Source organism: Xiphophorus hellerii, chromosome 12 (genome assembly GCF_003331165.1).
Source record: "Xiphophorus hellerii strain 12219 chromosome 12, Xiphophorus_hellerii-4.1, whole genome shotgun sequence".
Lineage (NCBI taxonomy): Eukaryota > Metazoa > Chordata > Actinopteri > Cyprinodontiformes > Poeciliidae > Xiphophorus > Xiphophorus hellerii.
In genome coordinates this window covers 8780537-8802688 of record NC_045683.1, presented here as the reverse complement: position 1 = coordinate 8802688, position 22152 = coordinate 8780537, and the positions used below count along the sequence as shown (strand labels likewise).

The 22152-nt window shown below is 37.5% G+C and overlaps 1 protein-coding gene and 1 long non-coding RNA gene across 2 annotated transcripts in view; one reads left to right on the top strand and one right to left on the bottom strand.

The window, feature by feature from the left end:
* The window catches only part of LOC116730033 (uncharacterized), a 72326-nt gene that overhangs the window by 7504 nt on the left and 42670 nt on the right, over positions 1 to 22152 (bottom strand). The window lies entirely within an intron of this gene.
* Positions 5118 to 22152, top strand: part of rtn4r (reticulon 4 receptor) — a 53851-nt gene continuing 36816 nt past the window's right edge. The window contains exon 1 of the mRNA XM_032578974.1: positions 5118 to 5701. Within this exon, the coding sequence (XP_032434865.1) occupies positions 5680 to 5701 (22 nt within the window). The 5' untranslated portion in view covers positions 5118 to 5679. The remainder of the gene's footprint in view (positions 5702 to 22152) is intronic.

Genomic DNA, 22152 nt, shown 5'->3' with positions numbered 1-22152 from the left:
CCTACTTCCATTTGCACACAAACCATTCCATGTGCTTCAACAATAGCATTTTATTTCCTTACTAATCTCTATACTTAAGTATTTTATTAGTAATGAATAAATATCCCAAAAAAACACTTCAGTCATGTGTATTTTAATTTATTTTAATTTACTGTGTATTGCACGTTATTTGAGGTTTAATTATGATCTCTTATTTACCTGGAAGCATTGTACCCTCAAGCTTTGACTTTTTGTCCCTTAACTTCCTACCTATAAGAAACCGCTTTTCATGGCATGCCTGCTGTTTTTTCTTGACTTATTTACTGTTTTACATATAATCCATTCATCAACTGACTAAAATGAAGACGTAAAACCTCACCAAATGTACAGTACAGACCAAAAGTTTGGACACACCTTCTAATTCAATGGGTTTTCTTTATTTTCATGACTATTTATAAGGCAAGAAATCCCACTTATTAACCTGACAGGGCACACCTATGAAGTGAAAACCATTTCAGGTGACTACCTCTTGAAGCTCATCAAGAAAATGCAGAGTGTGTGCAAAGCAGTAATCACAGCAAAAGAACCAACCGTCTCAGAGACAGTTTTTACCCGATAGCAATAACAAAACTAAATGCAATCAAAAACAACCATTAATCATCATGAATGATGTATGTGAGAATGTGGCTGTTCTTATTTATTAGTTTGTTTGTTTTTTACCAGTTATTTGTTAATTCTTACATTGTGTGTGAATTGTGAGACAGTTATTTTTTGTTTTTAAGCATATGCACTGACTGATGGCACTTTTTAAATTTTGTTGTTCTTGTGACAATGACAATAAAGATTTATCTTATCTTATCTTATCTAAAAGGTTGCTACTTTGAAGAAACTAGAATATAAGGGGTATTTTCAGTTGTTTTACACTTTTTTGTTTAGTGCATATTTCCACATGTGTTATTCATAGTTTTGATGCCTTCAGTGTGAATCTACAATGTCAATAGTCATGAAAATAAAGGAAACTCATTGAATTAAAAGGTATGTCCAAACTTTTGGTCTGTACTGTAATGCAAAAATAACCAAAGTAAAAACAGAAATGTAAAATGCAATGGAGAAAATGAAAAGAAAAAACAATAGCAGGCAATTAGGTTCAGTCATGCACAACTGCATGACTGAATATTAGGAGGATCAAATACAAATAGAGAAGAAGAGAACCACAGGGTGATGTAAAAAAAAAAGTTAGAAGCACACATCTGAACAAATCCTCAAATAAGATGTAACTCAACTAGAATGAGATTTATGATTACGTAGCAGATCTGTAAGACACCCAATTAGAGACAGAAAGCCAGCAGGAAATTTACATGCCTGGTTTTGTTTGCTTTGCTCATTTTTAATTTGGGTGCATTGCTCCTCAGTAAGACACAGTCCAAGAGGGTGCCTCTTTCATGTCGGTACCCAGGAAGCCATTATTATTCTATAAACAGTCCATAGCTCTTTGTCTGTCAGGATTTCTATTGCTATTGCTTTAGGAAAAAAAATACATGGTTTGATTATAACGTTTAGTGAAACAAATATACTTACGTTACAATCATATTTTTTATGAAGTGACAATGATGCACCTGTATGTTTATTTACTGAATATACAGAAAGATAAACAATTTGCTTGTCATGTTAGGAACTTTCTTGCCAACACATACAGTGCTGTAAAAATGTTTATTCCATCAGAATTTTTTTTTCTAATTTTGTCTTTTTGTCAGGCTGAGGTGCCAATTATAATTAAAAATATATATATATCCAAAACAATCTATAAGAATACATTTTCCCTTCTCTGTTGAACGTCAAATTGATTTTGATTATTAAATACTTTTGGGTTGGTGTTAATTAAAGTGTTCACACTCTAGTTAGTGGGTAACCTCTTGAATATTAACTAAAGTAAAATTAATTAGAACCTGTCTAACCCAATGAAGTAGGCTAAAGAAAATGTAAATATTTATTTTTTTAAAACTATACGAGGGCAAATAGTATTTTACAGTGTTGTATAACTCACATTCTAACAACTAATAAAACTGTGCCTTGTATTGTTTTTTACATATTATATAAAGGTTTATACTTTACAAAAACCTTTTGTGCTGCTAAGCCAATAGGGATTCCCTCCCTGATTAGGATTTTGTTTTACTTTTTTTCTTTTTATACATATTTTCCCCTTTTAATGAATCAAAACATTTCTTTATCAGACTCCATCTGCTTCTGGTTTAGGCAAAAGCTAAAAAAGCAATATGGCCTAAAGTGACAAATGAAGCTATACTTATACTTATACTATACTTATGGCCACACCGGCCAAATGCAGCGGAGAACTTTACGAAAGCAAATGCCAGCACCATTTTTGAATATTTCTGTAATTCTGAACCTCATAGGAGACACAGGGGAAGATCATTCAAGAAGAAATATGGATATGCCACAGGATGAGTTAGTGTAGAAGGCCTCCAGGACCTTTGACATAATCACAAATTAAATTTCATGTCCAACTTGCTCATTCTGTAATATAAACTGAGTAAAATCCTTAGCTTTTATTCATAAACTGTGATTAATATTGAGCCCGTTGCAGTTCCTGTAGCAGCAGGATACAACTAACTTCCCCATTACCAAAGGAAGTCATTTATGCCCCTGCTCTCCTTTTGATCTGTCTGACTTATGATGAAAAGAATGGTAGAGCTCCAGCCTATAGGGATCCGTTGCCTTTGAGACTCAACAGCTTGACTCATTTCATTACTGTCATGAATTAAAGATCCTCAATCATATTTTTTTTTACTTCACATGGCAATGATCTGCTGTTAGTTAATTTATAGTTGCTTATTGTGGAAGGTGTCCTTTTCACTTGCTCCCTCATGTCTTTGTGATATATAACAGCAAAATGAGAGGAGTATTTATAAGCTTGTTATTTAATGTTCTAGAGGAAGTAATCAGGTGTCATGCACCCCATAACCTTCCTGGCCTTTGGAAGTATCTTAGCATATAATTATCCTTCTTATATATATTTAGGAGTGATTATTGTCCGAGAACGTCGTGTTGCAATAATGTAGAAGTAACAACGTTGCTTTGACTTAATTAGGATCCTTTTTGCATGCAAGGCTTATTCTTATTCTGTCGACAGCAGTTTCTGTTTGAAGAGTTGGTTATCACTTAATATGCCTCCAGAACTGGGTTACTCTGGTACTGTATTGTCTGTTGGTCTGTGCAAGACAAAGGTGTTAAAATTAAAAACGTGCTACTAATAATGTTAAGTAAGGAAAATACACAGGTGTTTGATGTCTGTTTCTTTACACATGGTTTTATTTCCATCTCTTTACCTGAACTAAGCTGTCTCTGCTTCAAAAGCAAAGCTATACAACAACGTGACAGGATGACACTCATGCATGTGTTTACCCAGCCAGACGTATTTGGATAAAGTAGGAGAGACAAAGACAATCACGAAAGGTGACACCATTTTCTTTTGTGTGGGGTGACCTCGTTCTCAGCAGGTTGCCGTGGCGGCTTTGGCCCACGTCTCTACAGGCCATCTGGCTCTGCTCATCCCCACTGAGAGCAAATACCAGGCGAGCAGCTCGTTGACATATTCTGATGGTGTGATTCAACATTGGTGGTGGTTGTAAGCTTGGGATTAGCCTATTCCTGTTTCACTGGTCTAAACCGTCCACCTGACAGTGGCTTCCATTCACCTGCTCACTGTAGTAATCTTTCGGTTATTATCTGTCTCAAACTACAAAGTGTACTGTAATTATTGTAGGCATTAATATTGTGCCAGGCATACAGAGACTTAAAAACATTTTATAAGCCTTGATTGTTCCATGTTTTGCCATATTTCAACCACAAATTTTAATGTATAAATTGAGATTTTATCTGCTAGACCACCACAAATTTTCCCTCTTTTGATGGTCTATCAAATCTATTAAAAAAAATAAATAAATAAACAAGCACCAAAATAACATATCTTCTTATTCCAACTGATCAGTCTGATTCTTTTACATCGTGTGATGTCATCAACTCAAATACATATAAAGCAGAGTAAAGTTTTCCTGAGTGGAAATAAATACTTACCTGCTGTAGTTGCAGCTGGTCTACATTTGTTAATCATGATGGAAGTAATACACAGTGAGGTAATATCCTTAAGGAAGTAAGACACAGTAAGTTACCAATGTGACGTCTAATATTAATCTACAGGAGTACCTTGGATATCACCAGAGATTCTCTGTTCCTCAGATTAAAATATGTTCTTTTAATGTTCGCCGGTAGGGGGCGTGTAACACCTAAAGATAACGTTCTTGTGTTGAGACCCCCAATTCTCATGGGTCTGAGCAAGGCTCAGCATTACATGCAGACCCGATGAGCGCCGCTGAATTAGTGGTACTATCAGCAGTGACTATTTAACATCTAGTCACTTAGTAAATGTCATCACTAATATGTGCAAAATAAATGAAAGGTTCTGTGCATCTAACGCGTCGTGCATATCAGGGAATTGTTTGAGTTGCCTATTATACACCAGTACTTTCGTAAAATAAAGTTTATTCTAACCAGACAGGATGAAAATCTTTTTTTTTTTTTCCAGGTGGTGTATGAGAACTTGACGAAGACATAAAAGCAGGAGTTTCTCTGGAGAAAACTCGGGTCCCAGCATTAGGCTTGGCTCTGTGCCTCTATTTTAGAGCTTATTTTTCTATGCATGTTGTGCGCCTTGAGTCCGATACAAATAGATTCGCCGCACGTCATCGTCCTACACAGCCACACCACCAACCCTAAGCCCCTGCACATAAAACATTCATCAGAGCGCAGGCACGGCGCTACAAGAAATGGCATTAGGTCTGCGAGTCACTCTGTAAAATCTGGAAATTTCACCACTTTCTATTAATAGCTTTAATGCGGGTATCATAAAACGCTGGCAGGAAATAGCCTGGAGACATTTTTTTGCCATTATAAATATTCCAACTTTTCTTTTTGAATAAAAGGGGGGATATTTTTTTGTACCCTGACACATAGCCATAAAAGATTCATCCTTTGAATTTTCTCTCCCCCTCTCTTTCTGTCTCTTTTTTCCGCCAGACGCACCTCGCCGCCCCGCCCTCATCTCCTCCCCGCCCGGTGAACGCACACGGATGCGCACCAGTGCGGCCGTCGTCCACGCTCATGCCGCACACTTTCCTCTCTGTGCACTTGGAAAATATACTGTGACAAAAACGAACAGTTGATCGTTGATCGAACTGGATGTGTTCTGCGATTACAACCTTTGGATTCAGTGCTGGCTTCTTTTTTATGTTATTATTTTGTTAATTCTCAACAACTGCAATAACACTTTGAGCTCTTTTTCTTTTATTGTTGTTATTCCAGAGCTGTCTGCTCGTCCCACATTTTTCGGGGAGGTGTCGAGTCTGCTGATCTAAATTTGGATATTTACTGCTGACTTTTTCCTGAAATCCTCATCCACATGACTGAGCCAGGGTACGAGCGGAGACGTGGCTCCCCACCTGGGAAGACCTACGGCTAAAGTTTGAAGGGTGCAAAGCTGTTCGTTTCCCCCACCTTTACTTGCTGGGATTTGCATACACCCCAGAAATTTCACTAAATAACGGATATCTCATCTATCTCTGCGCACGACCGGGAGTCGTTCGACTTGGATTTATAGCGCTCCAGGATTTCACCCCCATCTAAACCATGAGGACCGTCGTTTTTGATGGTAAGTAGAGAATAAGTTTTTATTATAATTATAATAATAATTAATTATTATTATTATTATTAAATTGGAGGATTTCGATGGGTTTGTGCACACTGGTTAAATCCACGTCGATGCGTTGTGACAGAACAGTGGGAGAAATAAACCAGCTGCTCTTATTGGAGTTTACTCCGCAGGCTCTAATGTGTTTTAGAGAAACTGATGCATAAGCCATGACGGATAATACGACAAAACGACCTTTAATTTGCATTGTGACAATATGTCTTTTTATATTATAGGACAATGGCCAACATTAGTTGGTAATGCAAACGACCTTGACTAATTGAGTTATAGTTCAGAATAATTATTAGCTTCTCCGCTGTTTCTCTATATAAATGAGCCAGAGTATTCTGTTTATGGTGACCAATTTCGCAACTTAACCGAGGCATCCGCTCTGACTTTTTTTTTTTTTTTTTTTTTTGATGGAGGCTGCAGATGGTCCGCTTGGCGGCTCACTAACACCACATCCCTCTCCAGCTTCTTGGCTTATAATTAGTGTTTTTGTGGCATCGCCGCTCGCAGGGTGCCGCCGCCAAAGTGAGGGGAAACTGGGCCGCGTCGCTTTTGGACTGTGTCTGGAGGTGCAATAATGAGAGCGCGGACGCGATCACATTCCCGCCAGAAATGGTTAAGAATTTAATTCCCTGGCGGGTGGGGGGGGGGGGGGGGGGGGGGGGGGGAGAAGGGAAGCGCATGTTGTTGGCAAGCCAAGGGTATTTTTTGTGCGTGCGTGTGCGCGCGTGCGTGCGTGAGAGCGCGCACTTTTGCGCGCGGAGGGAGGAGAAATCGAAGAGGAAGGATGGAGAAGCACCTGGCATGCTTGTCTTCCTGCACCTGCATGTACCCGAGCCTACTTTTATGTGCAAAAAGCTTATGTTTAATGCAGTGCAGAGATAATAATATGGACATGGTGAGTGCTGCTTGACAAGCAGCACTATGAGATAACTCTCTCTCTGTGTCTATCTCCCTCTCTCTCTGCGTGTGTGCGTACCCGTGCGCTATGTAGCCTCTTTAGAACCTTTCCAAGGACAATCACCTACCTTCTCTTGACTGATAGTCATAATGGGGATTAAAACCCAGTCCTAATGTGTTGGAACATACGTTTGTGGTGTAGAGGTGGGGGTTAGGGTTGGGGTTAGGGCTACAGTAAATCTAGTCAGAGATGGTCACAGATACTTACTGGACTGAATGGAAGGCAATATAGTGTCCCAATAGAGATAGAAATACAAACTTTTATATGTGTACTTGTTTAAGTTGCCCTTTCAAAATAGTTACTGGTCACTTCATCCTTCATCTCATACCTTTCTGTTTTTTGGTTGTTTTGTATTGGATTCTTCAGGTACAAAATGGAAGAGTCTAATAGGCTTCAGGATGTTTTTTCAGCAAAGCTGCAAAGAGCATAACCACCACTTTAAAAGTAATTTTCTATAATCTTTGGGCAGTCTGCCAAGACAGTGTGGCCATATGAAGCCAATAAATAATATCTACAAACCAGAGGCCTCTTAGTCACTTTAGTCAGATCATATTTAGACATATTTTATAAGAGCCAGGAGACCTAAATGAGGACTAATACCAAAATAAAAGAACAGAATGCAATACTAAATGTACAGACACTACATATTCAAATTACATTAACAAGTATTTTTGTGTTACTTGAACTCCACAAATCTTGTAAGTACTCCACTGCAACAACAAAGTAATGTCATGCATTAGGTAAATGGATACAAAATAGTCTGTATGCAAGTTTGAAATGGAAGAATGAAGGAATGAAAAGAATACAAGTGGGTTATGGGTTGATGAAAGGGAAAACTGACCAAGAGCTGACAACTGACAATTTAAGTTGTTATTCTGTAAGGAAATGTGGTTATGTAATGCTCACATGTAATATTGCAATCAGGAGCTTATTCATAGTTATTTTGGTTTGACCACTGTTTTATAACATTTCATAAGAGCCAGTTGGCAGAAATGAGAATAAGAACCAAAATAAAAAGAAGTATGATGTTATTTAAAGTCCACCCCCAAATAAAAACATAAATTTTGAACTTTTTTCTAGTATGTATCTGTATAAGTCATATAGAAATAATTACTTAACAAAAAGCATAACCTCACATGCAATGAGGTATGAAGATGAGAACAAAATGGTTTATTTATACTTACAAATTTGAACAAAAGGTATAAAATGGCAGAGCAATAGTCTACAATAGTGTAAGATGCAAACTCACCAAGAGCCTGTTTAGATATGTTCCTTTCAGGGACCAAAGTTATGATTTGTGTTAGGGCTAATCATGGAGTTATTCAAATAATTAGTAGTCAATACAATATCTTAAAAACAATCTAAATATAAATTAATTTGTAGATTTGTGCTTGCGCTTGTCTGTGTTCCTCTTTAGACCATTTTCTAGTAAAAACTTATGATGTTAAGGCCAGTAGATCTTATTTGGACTAAACTCCAGTTTAAATGTGGTGTACTATATTTTTCGGGGTTAATGGCTTTAGTAAGGATATTAACTAAGTTTAGGCTAAGCTCAAGGTTATAGGGTTTAGTATGTACCAATAATGGTTAAGGTCCGGGATAGCGCTGAAGCTTATTTTTTGGACCCATTAAACCACAACATTCCACTCAGAGATAAACAGGTTTTTACTAAATATAGTCCGATATGGGGAAATACCAGGCTTGTTTCCACACATTCTACTCAGAGCAGATGCAAAAGAAAGTAATCTAAAATGAAGGTTAAAGTTTTTCCATTTACAAAAAAAAAAAAAAATCCTCAGATTGTATTTCTTATACACAAGTGTCCCCTGCTGTGTTTCTTCTTCGGTTGAGAAGATCCTACTTGTGGTTTTGTTTAACAGTTGTCTGTTTGAGGCAACCCTTTAAATTGGTTCCATTATTCTTACTGTTAGCATTCAGTCAGAGTGCTCACAAAGTCTTGGCTGCAGATACATGTCCATGGAAAGTTGTGACAAACCCCAGTGGGCAGATGCAAATTGTGAAATTCACCTCAGACTGTAGATCAGACTTGGAGGTTTGAATTCAGACGTAGGTCAGGGATAGAGTTAGTTAAGTGAATGGTACTCAATATAACATCCTGTTAAGAATAAAGTGTTTTTGTATTTACGTGTGTGTATCTGTACTGTCTAGTTTGTTACATTAGCATGTGCTACAATCCAGTTGCTACCCAAAGTCGTAAGAACACGCAGTTTCTCCCTCTCTCCAAACACACACATAAACACACAAACAGAGATATGTAGAGCTTATACAACATGCTGTACACACTTTATCTTCCTCACGATGTTCATTACTTGGCTAAAACTGGAGGATTATGGTAAGAAAGCCGCAGATTATTGTGGACCCACAAAATAACTCTGCATCTCACAACTAGGAAAATCAAAGAGGCACATCTGCTTGTGTATTCTCTTTGATATGTCACAGAATGATGCAAATTCAAGTGCACATTCCATCACGGTGCAAAGAATGGCTCTGGGTTCCTCAAACCCTCCAGGCAAGTTTTCATCATCCAACTGGTGCTGTTGTGATTTAGCACCAGGCTACTGACACACACCTATGTCTGATTTCTTTTTTTTTTATTTCTGCTGCAATTATAATTGGTATCCATCTCTTGGGCTCCTGATTTGGCTGAGAAAATATGGCCTGTCGTGTCTCGTGTTTAAAGTGTCAGGGTGAGGAGGGACTTTAATTTACACTCTTTTTCACCCAGTCAGCATATGATCAAATGCCTCTGTGGGAAAGCTGTTGCTCGGGGGTGCCGTTGCTCCCTGTCTACTGCCAAGCAAAGCCAATAAAGTGCAAATGAATGGATAAAACCATTATGGTGGAACTGAAACCTTTTTCTTCAAGAGTCTTAAACCACAACACAAGGGTTTTTTTATGTCAAATTAGTACATTCCCCCGCCCATCCACAAAAACTTTCAGCTTTGTTAAAAGCAGGCCACAAGATGGATGCAGAGAACATTAAGCTTTTAATGGATAGAGTATTTCTTAAATCAAAAACAGGCCAAAAAATGACTGATTTGCTGAAGGGGAATTAAGTGAGAACAAACACCAAGTCATAACTTCCCAATGAGACAAGACGTCTCAAGTCTCTTAAAAGGGAATGTAAAATTGATCCATCTTAGTGCTTGAATGGATGTTTACACAAGCCCAGGATGAGAGCTACCTGGATCATGTGTGTGTGCGTGTGGGGGTGTGTGTGTGTGTGTAGTGTCCTGTGAGTTATGGGGAGGTCTGAAGAAGGTGCAGGTAGTAAAACGGAATAAAGACAGAAATATATTTTCCTGCTGAAGTGTCTATTATCAGGATGCTCCAGGATGCTGCAACAATGCGCTGGAAAGATTAGCTGCTACTTTGGGAATGCAGCTTACATTAATTTTTCACAATTGTTCATAATCAGCCAATATGACCAATGAGTGCACCATAGTTCAGCACAATGGGCTCTTTGCACGTCAGCTTCCACGTTCGGGGAAAAGCGGCTCGATCGTTTCCGATCTACTGAAAATGGCACTTTACACTGGGTATTTGCAGGGCTTGTCCAAGGCAACAATTAATGATGTACATCAATCCGAAGCCCCAACAAGTAAGCTGGAGAAAGGTTTTAAGATGTTCGCCTCATTATACACAGATACGAAGGTGAGTTTTAATTTCTTTAAACTTTGTGGCTAGCATTAGCTTTAGCTTATGCTAGTAGGCAATATTCTCGGACATTTTTCTTGTAAAAATGTGCTATTAAAGTATCTAAACATTTTTCATCCATTCTAACGGACAATGTTTTTACCTTATTTTCAAGTATATTACGTGCATTTATTGTTGTTAGTGTCAGAGACCAAGTAACGGGGGATTTTACGGTTCAGGCTTTTTGCTCATGAAGCATGAGGAAGCACAACAACCCCATAGCTTAACAGTAGGGCAGCTCTGGTGTCAGAGGTCTAGTTCAGCTGATTGTTCATGTTCAAAGTTGTTGCTTAGAAAAATATGGCCGTGTTCCTTAAGGTCTCCGTGTTATTTCGTTTTATTAGTTTTGCATGCTTCGTGTGAAGCAGGATGGTGTTTACAGCAGTGTGTACAGGCGGATCAGTTGCTCGGCTGTCTGGCTCTGGTCTGCTCTCTCGTTCCCGTACACTCGCTCTTTCAGGGTGAATACAGAAGTGATTCCATGGAAATAACACAGGAGGCTCCTTTACCTTCTTCTTTAGGTTGAAGAAGCTGATCCAGAGAGAAGTGAAGGCTGTAAACTTTGCTGTGTTAGTTTTAACTGGTAGCGACGAATATTTACAAGCCACCGTCTTCTTAATTCAGGACCGTTTAGAAATCAATGAAAACTTAGAAGCCCATTATATTAGGAAGGCAACAAAGTGCATAGTATTGTTTTATTTGCATCTGAAATACTACTTTGTCTTTTCTAGCTGTCATGGTAACTCAAAGCGGAAAAAAGAGAGCCGCATTTGCGCATGCGGTTGTGACGTCAGCGCGGCAGGTGCAAAGAGCCCATAGCAGTCTGCACGGGTCACTGAATTGTAATGTAACAGCACACACGACCAGAATTTGGGAAGAATAGTGACCAGTGCTGCAGACACAGTGATTGTTCCTGCTAAACTACAAGATTTCCAGCATTTATTCTCAACTCTCCAGCCTGATTGTCCCTTTCGGTTTTGTTGGATTTAAAAGTTGTAGTGGGGGCGTGGGGCGGACTGTTGAAACAGCAGCAATACTGGCACCTGTATTTGACTAAAATCATGACAAAATATAGTTGATGATTTCATTTTAAAAATATATTTATATAATCAAGGCCAGCCATGTTGTACCAGGATGTCACCACAGTTGCAGTTGAAGTAGTTATCTACATGCTTAAAGGTGGAAGAGCAAACTTAACAAGATATTACTAAACTTGTAACAATTGAGGACAGCACCTGAGCATCAAGGACTAAGAATCCCAAATAACTGTTAAAACCATAATTGCTTTAAAAGTGTTAGTTGTTTTGTGTTCATCCGTGTTTTTTCCAAGATGTGCACCAGTATGCCTGTGTATATTCTTAGCCCTCCGAATTATGTATTCTACCACTGACATAAATTGAAGACAACCAGTCTTTTGCTCAAATTTTTCTGAAAACATTTCTAGACCTATCCAGGAGACATTTTGAATTCTGGAGGCATGCAGTTGAGCATGCAAGTTGGACTGAACTGTGAGCCTACAGAATTGACAAAGAGTCCTGGATATGTGTCAAAACATATTCAGGAAAAACTGAGCAAAACTCTGATTGCCTTCGATTTAAGCCATTGTAAAGTGCACTGGTAGTTCTGTGGCAACTTGTTGAAAGATCAAGATTCTGAAACACCAGATGTGATGAAAGTTTTTGGCTGATGGACAACAGTGGACTCTCAAAAGTAAGCATTGAGTTCAAATCAGTTTAGTCGACAGTATTTATTTATTTATTTATTCACAAAGAAAATTCGAACAACAGAAGTGTAAGATCGAAAAAATCTAATCCTATTTAGATAATTTACATCCAATTACTTACACAAACTTGAAGTTTAATAATTTAAACCTTTAATCCATAATATAGAACCATTATATATGACTACTGTACATATTATGGTTATAGTAATATGTATATAACCATATATTACAACTATAATTATATTACAGTTGTAATTTATTAGTTAAAGCCTGAGTTCATAAAGGTAATTGCAGCAGTCGCTCAGTCAATCACTTTGTGTAGAAAGTAAAGGCAGTTAAAGAGCAACAGGATGGCAAAAAGTACGTATAGTTAGTCACATCAATATCTTTCTCAATGGCTCTGTTCAATGAGATACAATTAAGACAGTTATCGGAGTAATTTTTCATGCTTTTTAATTAAAATAACGTTTCCAAGGTGAAATAGAATTTTAATGTGCAGGAAGTTTATGAACACAATCCACTGTACATACAAGTAATTAAAAAATGATGTAATGCAGTATTTATAGCTCCCCCACAAAAAAAGTCACTACCTCCTTCTTTTCTCACATGCAAACATCTATCCAAAGTGTAATTGCTTTGTAATTCTCATATAACGTCTCATAGAAGTGTTGACATTTTAAGTTTTAATATGTCTAATAAGAAAATAAGACACACAATTACAACAGGGACATAACACGTCAGTCCTCAAGGATCGGTATTCTGCATGTTTTGATTCTCTCCCTGATGATGGTTACTATCTCCTCAATATAAAGATGTTTGAAAGAGATCTGCTAACAAGCCATCATTTATCCAAGTGCATTGAACCAGGGATAGAACCAAAATATGCTGGATACCAGCCCTTGAGGACTGCCTTTGGAAATTCTGAGTTAACTTTTGCTTTCATCCTGAATATGGACTTGGGAAGCCACATAAATGTGCAGAAATAAGCACTCTGTTGTTTGCCCATTTTTACAATACTTAAAAATAGAAGCTCTTTTTATAGAACACCAGTTAATGGGATCAGCAACACATTTTAATTTACCTAAAATCTGTGCTGTTGTATAGCACAACCAGTACATGCAAGAAAGAAACATTTATGTCAGATTGTATCCATCTTCCTATGGATTTCTCAGTGTTTACAGGATAAGGATGTCAATACTATATGCTGCAAAGCTAGGGGGTATTAATGCCTAAGTTCCAGTGACAGACTGCTGTGAGCTATCCAGGAGTGGATCAGCTATGTTCACTGCATCCTGATGAGCACACTGCTTTGGGAGCTTCTTTAATTGGCCGCACCCTTGAAGTATCACTTATACCGCACAATCACACATACACATGCATATCCTCAGCAACACACACACACGTAGATACACAGATGCATGCTGGCCCCAGATATCCTTGGAACCCACTACTCTAGGTTATCCAATTCTTCCAGCCCTACACCGCTAATCAGCAAGACAGAGGAACTAAGTGGATAAACGAGCGAAATTCCATTTGTTTATACACAGGAAGCTGAGGGGTGAAATGTAAAGCAGTCGAAACAGAATATGCTATTCCCCCAGATTGCCAGTCCTTAATCCTCTCTGTGGGTTATTATTGTGCTGTTAGAAAATTTGGAGAGACAACCTACTGAGAACATGTTGCGCCCCTACCCCCACCAGAACACAAACACACACATACACCCTCAACTTGTTTGTTAATATGATAAAAGGAAAATAAATGTTAGCTCTCATCTTGAGTAGGCTGTTAAATAGGGCCAACTAGATGAGTTAGTGCAATGAATGCAATTTCAGGATGACGCAAGTAGACTCACTTGGGGGCATGTATTTTTATTTTCATAAAAATCCGCTGGATCATAATCCGTCAAAGCCTTTAGTGGCTTTACCCCCAAACAGTAAATGTATAAAAAAATGGCCTGACAATATTGAGACATAAATTAAATAAACCACAAATTCAAAGATAAAAGCTGCCCATCTGAGTGAATGTGCTTCTGCAAAGGATTCTGTAATGGCAAAGACATTATGTGGTGTGAGCTCCTAATGTGCACAAAGAGAGATGGTTAATTTGTCAAACGCACTTCATCTAGTTCTGTAGTGGAGGGAACATCTTTCAGTTCAGTCTGTTCTTTCATGAAATTCTCTGACAATCCTTGAACCAGTGGCCTCTTTTCTATTTGTGCATCCTTAAAAGTTGAATGTCATTTCTAATCTTGTTGCAGATATGGAGGTGTGCAAATAGCTACTTGAACACCGGTGACGCTGATTATACCACAGTGGGAAGTGACTGATGGCCTAGTAAATTGTTAATTAGGCAGAGCAGAAGCTGCTCTTAAATTAGATGTGTGAATGGATACATTGTCAGCCTTATAAGTCAACCCGTCTTGGCTCTTCCTTATGCAGGCTGCACTGCCATTCAGATGAAGTAGCTCACTGATCCAGGATGTGAGCAGCGTCAGAGAGAAGCCAGGATTATAGATAAATACCAAGAGATGGAAAAAAATGCCTTTTACATGAGAGTTTACATTTTTAATAGCCATCAAAATTATACTACAGGTACATTTTAAAATGTATGTCTGTGGCTCAATACAAAGCTATAAATGGCTCCATCTCAATTTGCCTCTTTACTTATTTATGCTTCATTTCATACCTATGCGTCATAACTTTGGCCCATCCTTTGTACCTGTAAACAACCCATTTTGTTGCCTTGTTCTCAAACGATTGTGCATAAATTTGTATGTGGTTTTAAAGTACTTTCATAAATTCCGGAAAAAAAACCCATAAAACCCAAACACCTATTTTTTTCAGGTTTCCATATTCGGGGAGATTTAAAAGAAGTCAATTTGTTTCAAAGGTATTTTATAAAAGTTAACTATAACTGATTGTGCTTTGGTAAAAGGATAAGTCACCATTGCAATTAATCAGCTACGTACATACTACCTTGGTTTTATCCAAATATCCATCGCTGTTTTTTTTCTTTTCTTTTTATAATCTTTTGGCACAGTGGTCTGTATTCTGTAATATTAATATGTTAAACTTTTTTAATCAATCGCATTTATTAAGGGGTTAATGTTGACAGCTGTATACTAGATTTTAAAATTTTCATCAGGTGATACCTTTTGTTCATACAGCAATGAATGAGGTGAGTTGCAGGTGGGAGCAAAGGATTTGTAAAGCAGGAAAGACATAATCCTACAACAGCTAGAGGGAAGTAAGACACTAAACATTCTCGGAAGCATAACAGTGGAATCAGAGGAAATCCCACTTGTCTCATAGTAAGAACAGCCTATAACCTTCACTTTGCAAGAACACTTAGGTTTATCTACATGTAATTCACAGACCAGCCTCCACAAAGCAAAACATTCCACAAAGGAAAAGAGCTCCTTTTAAGCTGGTAAGTCTTGTGTCCAGGTGAATCAGGTTTTGCTCACAGTCATCTAGGGGCTCAAAGTAGGCTATTCTTATTTAAATGCAAATCTGACAACCCTGCTTCATCTTTGCTCTCCTCTGTCCCTGTGGACTGTGTGCTAAATGCATATTCTTCCATATTCTGTATATTGCTCTCTTACTGTTGCTTTCTCCAACTCAGCTTACGCTGTGTTGATCAATCTTCTTTTTATAATTCTATTACCGTTTCACCCTGGAACACCTTGTTGCTGTTTCTGTCATCACTCTCAGGTGTAAATGCTGATTATCTTGTGTAGATATCAGGCCATGGCAAATTAAATGTGACCACAACTAGCCTGCCAGGACGTCCATTATAATGATATCTGTAATCTGCTGGGCTCAGGGGAGGCAGTGAGGATGGTTGGAAAGATAGAGGGAGGGTAATGTGAGGGGATTTATTACGGATCTGGAGGCTGGCAGGAAAGAGGCAAGCATGGACTTCAGCCACTTAGCCCACAATGGGTTTCACATCGACCATATGTTATGCATGGCTTCAGAATTATGTGAACTAAAGTTCCTTCCAAGATTGTCACATCATCAGTAGATGAAATTAGAAAATTGTCTGTCATGAGTTAGTTTTCCCCTCCTTTGTCTGTTTTTGTTTGACTGTTTCAGACAGTCAAAAGGTTGGACTGTTTCAGGCATGTTCCTTATTCATGTGTTTCTGAATTATAATTGGAGGAATTCAGATATTTACAAGTCATTCAGTACCCTATATAAACTTGAAAACACAGCACCTTTAAAGTGTTGTTATGTAAAATACTATATTTCATCAGTATTGCATGGTCTACAGTAGTAATTTGATTGTGTTCCACTTACAGCAGTCATGTTATCCATAAGATTTCAGAACTGATTATCTGTCAGTTCTTTTTAAAACTGACAATCTGTCTTAACCAAACTTTTCACATTTTTGTCCGTTTGCCATTTCAAAATCAGATGAAACTTTTGCTAGTTCTAGCTAGAGATTATGCCACTCAGTTTTCATTTTTTACTGTTATTTTTGGTTATTCATTTATCCCTCACCCCTTTTAAATTTTTTTTCTACACCTGCACCCTCATAAAACCACAATGATTTCTCTGTTTCTGACATGCAACAAATCTCCCTCTGCTGATGAAATTTCTGTATAATCGTGACTGCTTTTTGAGTTAACCAAAAACCATAGCTCTTACACACTTAAACTCCATTACAACTGTTCTTCTGAACCTTGCTGAAAATCAATTCCATGCTGATACAATTTGTCATCTGGTTGGTTTTTCCTGGATTGCTGCATTTTCCCCGGAAAGCCAGATTTCCAATAACATTTTGAGATTGCAATACCCTGAAATTTTATAGTTTGTAAGTGGTTTAATTCCACATTTCCAGAGATACCAGAACAAGAGACTACAAAGTTTGAGAGAGAGTCAAAACCCAAAATAATGTGTACTCTAAGGAAAAATAAGCTATGATGTTTAAAAACTGATTGTATGTCTTAAACGTAACATACAGTAGTTCTAAAGTCAATCTTAAGTGGAATGATGACAAGAAGTGATATCTGATGAAGCTCAGAATGACAGACTGATGTACATTGGTTTGACTTTGTCTTGACGCCCCCATATCTTGAGGTCTGCGGGAGCAAAAATTTTTTTCCACTCCTGCAGATCTCACATGCTTGTTCTCATGCCTGTTCATGTTTTCAGCAAAGCCCATCATCACAGCAATTATCCCAGGGAGAGAAATGAGCCCAGCCACCTCTCCATTTCTGAGCTGTAAACAAATTATGCTGAGGGGGTCTCAATGATATCTGTATGAAAAACAAAGTAGTCTGAAGTCAATTCAGTCCCACTGTGCCATCTTAGGTCCTCGACCAGCAAATTCTTGTGAGAGTAAAAATTGCCAACAAGGAATGAAATTGGCTGTAATATCAATACTTTTTGATGTAGTCTGTATTTTTAGTCACTTTTTTGCTGTTTTTCCATTTTGCATCTGTCTTCTAAAGTGCACCCTTATCCATTTGTTTGGGTAATGAGTGTTGACAGATCAGCATTTCCTCTGTTAGCATAAATCAAAGCCAGAAATGTACACCTGGCACTTTAATTAAGCACTTGATGAAGTTACTACTGGCATATGCCTCTTTAAACTTAATGCAATTCAACGTGATCCCAATAAGTCAGAAAAGGTTAATTTTTCTGACATTATTTTGTAATTAACAACACAACTTGCAGCATGAATTTAAGCTCATTTGTATTGTGGAGATTCCAGGTGGTTTAGCAATTGTATTTCGGGTAATTGACAGGTTATGTTTTCTTCTTTTCTGTAGCCACGCTAAAAGGCATTAGCATATTGAATTTGTGCCTAGCTGTTAAGTATTTCCTACCTGGCATTTAAAAGGCATTACAAGAACAAGCGTCTATTGAAATGGTGAAATATGAGACAGGACAGTCTTCAGCCCCTTTTTGTCTGCACTCACACACATAATTTAGAAGTACCAACCTAACATTCAAGTACATATATATGAAAGTAAAAGAAACGGGACTGCCTAAATCTGCTGTTGTTTGCTTGCTTACTTACACAAGGCTTAGCAGGTGAACAATATTTTTAGTAGGGGTAAAGGGTTCATGTTACTCTCCTACAATTTAGGAGAGTAACATGGTGAAACAGACCGGAAATTGCTTTGAATTCTCCTCTAGGTTAATGACATTTGTGACTCCACAAAGCCCCCTGAATCCTATTTACTGTTTCTGAATCATGACAAATCAAAATGGAGAACTTAAATCTGATCTTCACTTGGAAGGGGCTACAATCACAACAAAACAGACTTTGAAATAAAAGGAACAGCACGATAGAAACACCTTTCACATTCTTTGATGCCCAGGTAAGAAGAACATATATCTTAGAAATCTGTGTGACCCTTTGATCAGCATTGTCTCTGAATAAAGGTTGTGCCCATGTCCCCATAGTAACAAATTGCCATGTAACAATTTCAGGTTTTAGCTTACACATAAAAACCTCTTCCAATAAGTAAGTCACCCTTTCAGTAACGGTGGGAAACATTAACTGCATGTTATGGAGCGACAATGTCCATCAAAAGCTTCCTTGAATTTCACTACCGAGATGAAAAGTATCCATGGACAAATTGGAGAAGTATCCATTTTACATCAAAAACAGATTTTTACACTTTGGCATTCTATCAAAGTCTTGATAAATATGCCTTCCGAACCTTCCAGCTTTTATTCTGCCCATATCACCAAAGCACCACTCATCTACAACCTGTGATTTATGGTCTGTGTTTCAAATACATGTTGTCTAGCTCAGAAGATCTTCTGTGAAATTACTTGCGTATGTCAATGTACAAGATAGTTCTCACTTGTGATTTGTTAGATGTCAAATTGCACCAGTTGGAGAAAATGGTTGGTCAATGAGGGTAATTTCCATGTTTGCTTTTGCTCACTTGATAACTTGAACTGGTGTGTTTGAAAAACACGATCTTTACGAAAACATTTTGAATCACTCAACAGGAGTTCATACCAGGTTCCAGTTATTTTGTTCTATTATTGGTCAAGATTTTTTTTTCTCAGTCCTTGCTTTTGCTGTAATCTGCTAAAAGCTGTTAGAAGTAAAGTAAATCATGCCGCAGATGTTAAAAATAACATTTTTACAATATGTCAATATGTACTTCTGAACGAATAAAGCCCCAAATTATAGAACATTATTTCCTGTTATAAATTTAATACCAAGATTGGTACATTTGAGTTATTATGTTTCTTACAGTAATGTTATTAAATAGATAGCGACACTATGGGGAAATTCAAGTGTCACTGCAGCAAACAACAAAATTGCTAAAAATTGGCCATCTGTGTGTCATCTGTTTTCAGAAATTTATATATATATATATATATATGTATATATATATACATGTATATATATATATATTGTTGTTGATTTTCAATATATTCGAAAGTAGATTAAAACACTAGGGAACTAATTCCTCTCTGTTCCATCCAAGTAATGATGTGAAAGATGTGAAGAAGAAGTGGATCTGGGTCAACCCACACCTTTGCCAATTTGTCCACAAGTTACTCTTTTGTCTCAACCTAGCTCCATTTTAAAATTGTAACCCCAATAAGTCAGTTGCTCTCTACTGCTGGTCAATAATTTTTGAAAAGAAAATGTTCACAGTACTTACGGAGCTTGTAGACTCTCGATCAAACTAAAATGAACACAGCACTGCTATTAGATATTATTAAATTTCCATTAGCAGATTAGACATGAATCTAATCTGATAAGAGGTTTGGGTTTCCTTCTACCTAAGGAAAACCCAATCTCCTGGGTTTTCCTAGATAGAAACATTTTAGACTAATTTGAATAATTATTCAAGCTTATTATACTGTTTGATAAATATAAATTAGCATGTATGTATGATTGAATTGAAAAAAAAATTCATACAATGCCTCAAGATGATATTTGTTGTAAATTGGTGCTATTCAACACTGAATTGAGTTTAATTAAATTTATTGCATTCACACAACCAGTGCTTGTTGATATGGGAACAAAAATACATGCAAAAATAAACATTATATAGCAAAGTGAATCTTGTAGCAACAATTAATAAAAGGCAACACTTACACTAGACTTAACTGAAAATGTCTATCACACGCTTGGTTGAGCTGTTAATGGAAGCACTTTGGTGGGGAAGTATTTGGACTCATTTAGAGTTTCACTTCAATTCCCATCAGTTCTATCCATACTTTATTCTGTAATGGAGATAGTCTGAGTCAAAACCCTTAGCATCATGAATAAGAAAGTATAAACAACCATTAGGTATTTCTGTTACGAGAGCACTGTGCATCAGTGCTCTCTATACACAGCAATTGGCCGGAAACAGAAGGACAGGAGACTGGAAACTTTATTACAGATGGGAATAAGCGACGAGACATAGGCCCTCTCTACACCCATCTGGACATTTTACGAGATTTTCTACTTTCCTTCCACCTTACATTCACTTGCAAATAGAGTTTTGGTGTCAAAGTCAATGATTTTTTAACCATATCCACAATATCACTCTTATGTTTTTAAATTTTGCAAAACACATCTGCTCCATTTTCACCTTCTGTCTTAAAAGTGTTTTTTAAAATGTCTGCTTGTGGTCTATACATGTCGACTGGCTGTCCAGAGGGTATTGAAGGCAATGAAATTAAGGCTCACTTGGCACATGCCCACACAGGTTTTCTGAACTAGAAACCACAACATTGGTAATGTTTTTTTATTATTATCAAACAGAGTCAGCACATTATCCTGACTCTGCTTTCCTTAAATGTCAAAAGTAAGATGAAAATGTTAAGGACTGAGAGGAAAAGGAAATAGCGTGAAGGAAAACAAGAATTAGAGCTAGTTCTGAGTATCTCTAGCCATAACCAACTTATGTTGTGTTTTGGAAGCTACATTTTCTGTATTTTTGTCAATAGTGCGAAAATATAGCATTGAAGTTGAAATTTTGATTTCAGTTTGCAATGTGGCTCCAAAGTATTATTAAGTATTAATATTTATGGACCTACTCCCATGCTGTATGTCTTACAGCATTTTTTCTGAAATTCTAGACAGTAAAGATGTTTTTCTTTCAGAAGAGAACTTATCTGTCGTATGTCTATATATTGACATATCTATGGATATTCCTCATTCTTAAAAGTGTGTGTTTTTTTCCAGTTCCATACTTATTGGCAAAAAGTCAGACACCTAGCAGTCAAAGCAGAAATGATTTCAATTTGTTTTATGTTTCTTGTTTTTTCTACTCATAACAGCAAAAAACAAACGTTTTCCACTTTAGTGGAATACAGCTCTTCTCTTTCAGTAATCTCAAACATGTTTTCATTTATATTGACAAGAAGATGGCTCCTATTTTTTCTCCTGATAATGGGCCCTGCTGATACCTCATCTTCTCTGGTGGAAACTTTTTCCATATTATGTAACTGCCACTGAAACAGCCTTACTGTAACGATCCCTCTGTCAGTTAATCATCAAACTAATTATGTTTTTTTTTTTTTTTTTTTCTCATATCAGCAGCGAGTGAGTGCTGCCTGTATGTAATTCCTTCTTTATCACAGAGTGGGTTTATCGGCTCTCCACTGTTGCTGTGAGAGCTATCCTCTTGTGTGCCACCTTCTCAATGAGATAGAGTTGGAGCCGAGCATATTGGGACCGTATTACAGTATCGACTCCTCATCCACTTAAATGGAGAATAAGCTCCTCTTACAACTAATTAGGGCCATTAAGAGAAGGAGGGGGGAGAAAGGGTGCATACGCTAATGCAGTTTTGCACAGATAACAGAAACATTGGCTCATTTTAGCGGCAGGTCAAGACAGGAGTAATTAACTGCTTATTAAAGTCGCAGTGTGACTTGTTCGTGACTCGTCAAGATGGTGGCCTGGGCATAGAGTGCTGATATGGGTGTCATCGAAACTGTGACTGATTGCTTCCCAGACTTCCCACTAGTTGGCTCAGACACTTTGCTAGAGATTCACCTTTTAAATAAAATCCATGGCAAT